The sequence below is a fragment of the Pongo pygmaeus genome, chromosome 19, assembly GCF_028885625.2.
Source record: "Pongo pygmaeus isolate AG05252 chromosome 19, NHGRI_mPonPyg2-v2.0_pri, whole genome shotgun sequence".
NCBI lineage: Eukaryota > Metazoa > Chordata > Mammalia > Primates > Hominidae > Pongo > Pongo pygmaeus.
In genome coordinates this window covers 98,685,330-98,688,060 of record NC_072392.2, presented here as the reverse complement: position 1 = coordinate 98,688,060, position 2,731 = coordinate 98,685,330, and the positions used below count along the sequence as shown (strand labels likewise).

The 2,731-nt window shown below is 49.1% G+C and overlaps 1 protein-coding gene across 10 annotated transcripts in view; it reads right to left on the bottom strand.

Annotated features, from left to right (window-relative positions):
- Window positions 1–2,731, bottom strand: part of RNF213 (ring finger protein 213) — a 135,184-nt gene that overhangs the window by 3,788 nt on the left and 128,665 nt on the right. For all 10 annotated transcript variants that reach the window (XM_063656911.1, XM_054457852.2, XM_063656912.1 and 7 more), the window contains 3 exons: window positions 2,173–2,367; window positions 1,623–1,712; window positions 1,352–1,530 (listed from right to left, as the gene is read on the bottom strand). In XM_063656911.1, coding sequence (XP_063512981.1) covers window positions 1,352–1,530; window positions 1,623–1,712; window positions 2,173–2,367 — 464 coding nt within the window. The remainder of the gene's footprint in view (window positions 1–1,351; window positions 1,531–1,622; window positions 1,713–2,172; window positions 2,368–2,731) is intronic.

The following is a 2,731-nucleotide window of genomic DNA, read 5'->3' as shown; positions in this document are numbered from 1 at the left end:
GATATTAAGAGGTAATTCAGGCTGGGTGTGGTGGCCAAAGCTTGTGGATCACTTGAGGTCAGGAGTTCGAGACCAGCCTGGCCAACATGGAGAAACCCCGTCTCTACGCTAAAATACAAAAAATTAGCTGGGCGTGGTGGTTGGCACTTGTAATCCCAGCTACTAGGGAGGCTGAGGCAGGAGAATTGATTGAACCCAGAAGGCAGCGGTTGCAGTAAGCCAAGATTGTGCCACTGCACTCCAGCCTGGGTGAGGGTGAGACACTGTCTCAAAAACTAAAAAATAAATAAAGGCAGTTCAGAGGATGATATACAAATGGGTGATAAATATAAAAAACATGTTCAGCCTCATGGTAAATGGGGAAATACAAGTGAAAACGAGATACCATTTTGGCCATTAGATTGGCAACTATGTAAAAGATGGATAATATCCAATGTTGAGTATTCTCATACACTCTTTATACATGGGTATAGCTTTTTCTATTCTGTTTTTTGAGATGAAGTCTCCCTCTGTTGCCCAGGCTGGAGTGCAGTGGTGCGATCTCAGCTCACTGCAATCTCCACCTCCTAGGTTAAAGCAATTCTCCTGCCTCAGCCTCCCGAGTAGGTGAGACTACAGGCGTGTATCACCACGCCTGGTTAATTTTTGTATTTTTAGTAAAGACAGAGTTTCACCAGTTGACCAGGCTGGTCTTGAACTCCTGACCTCAGGTGATGCACCCACCTCGGCCTCCCAAAGTGCTGGGATTACAGGGTAAGCCTCCACACCCAGCCTAGGGTAGCTTTTTCTATTAAATTTAAAATGTACCTCTCTTTGACATAGTCTACTTGTTAAAATTAGAATATATGACTTTTAGGCTGGGTGTAGTGGCTCACGCCTTTTCATTCCAGCACTTTGAGAGGCCAAGGAGGGCAGATCACTTGAGACCAGGAGTTCGAGACCAGCCTGGCCAACATAGTGAAACTCTGTCTCTACTAAAAGTACAAAAATTAGCCAGGCGTGGTGGTACACGCCTGTAGTCCCAGCTACTTGGCAGGCTGAGGCTTGAGACTCGCTTGAACCCGGGAGGCGGAGGTTGCAGTGAGCCAAGGTTGCAGTGAGTTGAGATTACTGCACTCCAGCCTGGGTAACAGAGCAAGACTCTTGTCTGAAAAAAACTTGTGTAATTGCTTAAAGAAAACCCAGTAGAGATTAAAACCAAAAAGCCAGTCCTCAGGTGCCCTGGTAGTGGCAAAAAGCAGGAAATGGGATCCTGTGGTAAGAAAAGAACTATTTTTGTGTCCATAGAAGATCACAGGAGAGTCAGCACAACATTGTGTCTGCCCCGCCCCACAGGTGTGCAAATCCATACCTCCACTCATGGTTGAAGCTCCCCTCGGTTTGGGGGTTCTTTAGTTTCAAGATTATCATTTCGTGCAGCTCTAGCAGGAAGGCGTCTAGGCCAATCTGATTTAGGAATGTGCTGAGGAGCTTAGCATTTTCCGGACTCAGATCCACTTTGTACCTTGAACTGATTTCCCCAAATGGCTCCTAAAACGACGGAAGAGCAAATGAAGTATTAAAGCCTGCAGGGAGAAGGGTGCGCTCCCTCTGTCTAGCGGAGAGGAAGAGACCAGACTTACTTTCTGCAGCCGCAGCAGCTGTTCAGACTTATGAGCAGATAGGAACTGCCAGAGGGCAATGGTGTGTTTTAACTGGCATCTGTTTAACGCCTGCAGAAGGAATAGAATTCCTGAGTGGGGGCTGAGGTCTCACACCCCCACTCATGTCGTGCACCAGGGAGCTTGAGTGCTCTCCACACAGGCATTCTTCTCTTCGTTCTGCCCTGTACTAATGTGATCTCCCTCTTTGTGAAGGCCATCTCTGTCTTATCTGCCAGTTCCCTCCTGCGGCACCTCACAGTCCGCTCACATCATGCTGTTTGTTGGGGCCTCATGTACTCAGTCACATTTGGGCTCTATCTAGACTGCTGGCATTTCTAGTGCGTGTCTGTCTCTACTCTCCCTGGTGTGTCCTGTTTATGCTGGGCTGACTGGGTGAGCAGTTGTTCTTGTCTCTGCATCCTTTTCAGGAGCGCCTAGAGTGGCACTCCCTGAATGCTCCTATCCCTCGCAGGAAGCAGGAGACCAGGGTGAGGGGCTGTGCTGATTTCCTTTTCGGTGTGAGACCCACCTTTAACACGTGAGTCGTCTGATCACCCATTTGCAGGATGTCTTGAGTATACACATTCAGGTGCATGTTTGGATCCCCACCAGCTGTGCTCAGAAACCCCAGAGTGACTTCTACGACAGACAGCGCTTCACAGGCATCGCTGTAGGACTGCAGCTGTCCACTGATGGCACTAATGACCGAGCTGGGGAGGGAGTCCTGGGAAATGAAAAGCAGGAGAGGGATGTCTATGGGCTGGGTTTCTGGTGTCTCACCACCTGGTAAGAGAGCTGAGCCCCTTCACTGCCCAAGCCACATGTGGGGTCAACTCTCTAATAGTTGACACTTGGGCGCACTGTGTGCAGGCAGTTCCTGGAGGCCATGGAGACACACAGGTCTACCTATCAATACCCGCATGCAGAGAGCAGGAACAAATCGGTTCCATGGACTTTCCGCTTCAGCAGGCATGGCCATGACATCATTCCTAAGAATCGAACCCACGAGATGTCAATCTCCTTTTACTCTACAAGAAAACTTGCTGATTTGCTGTCTTGCTTGCCCTCTGCAAGGGAGCCCCCTGGGG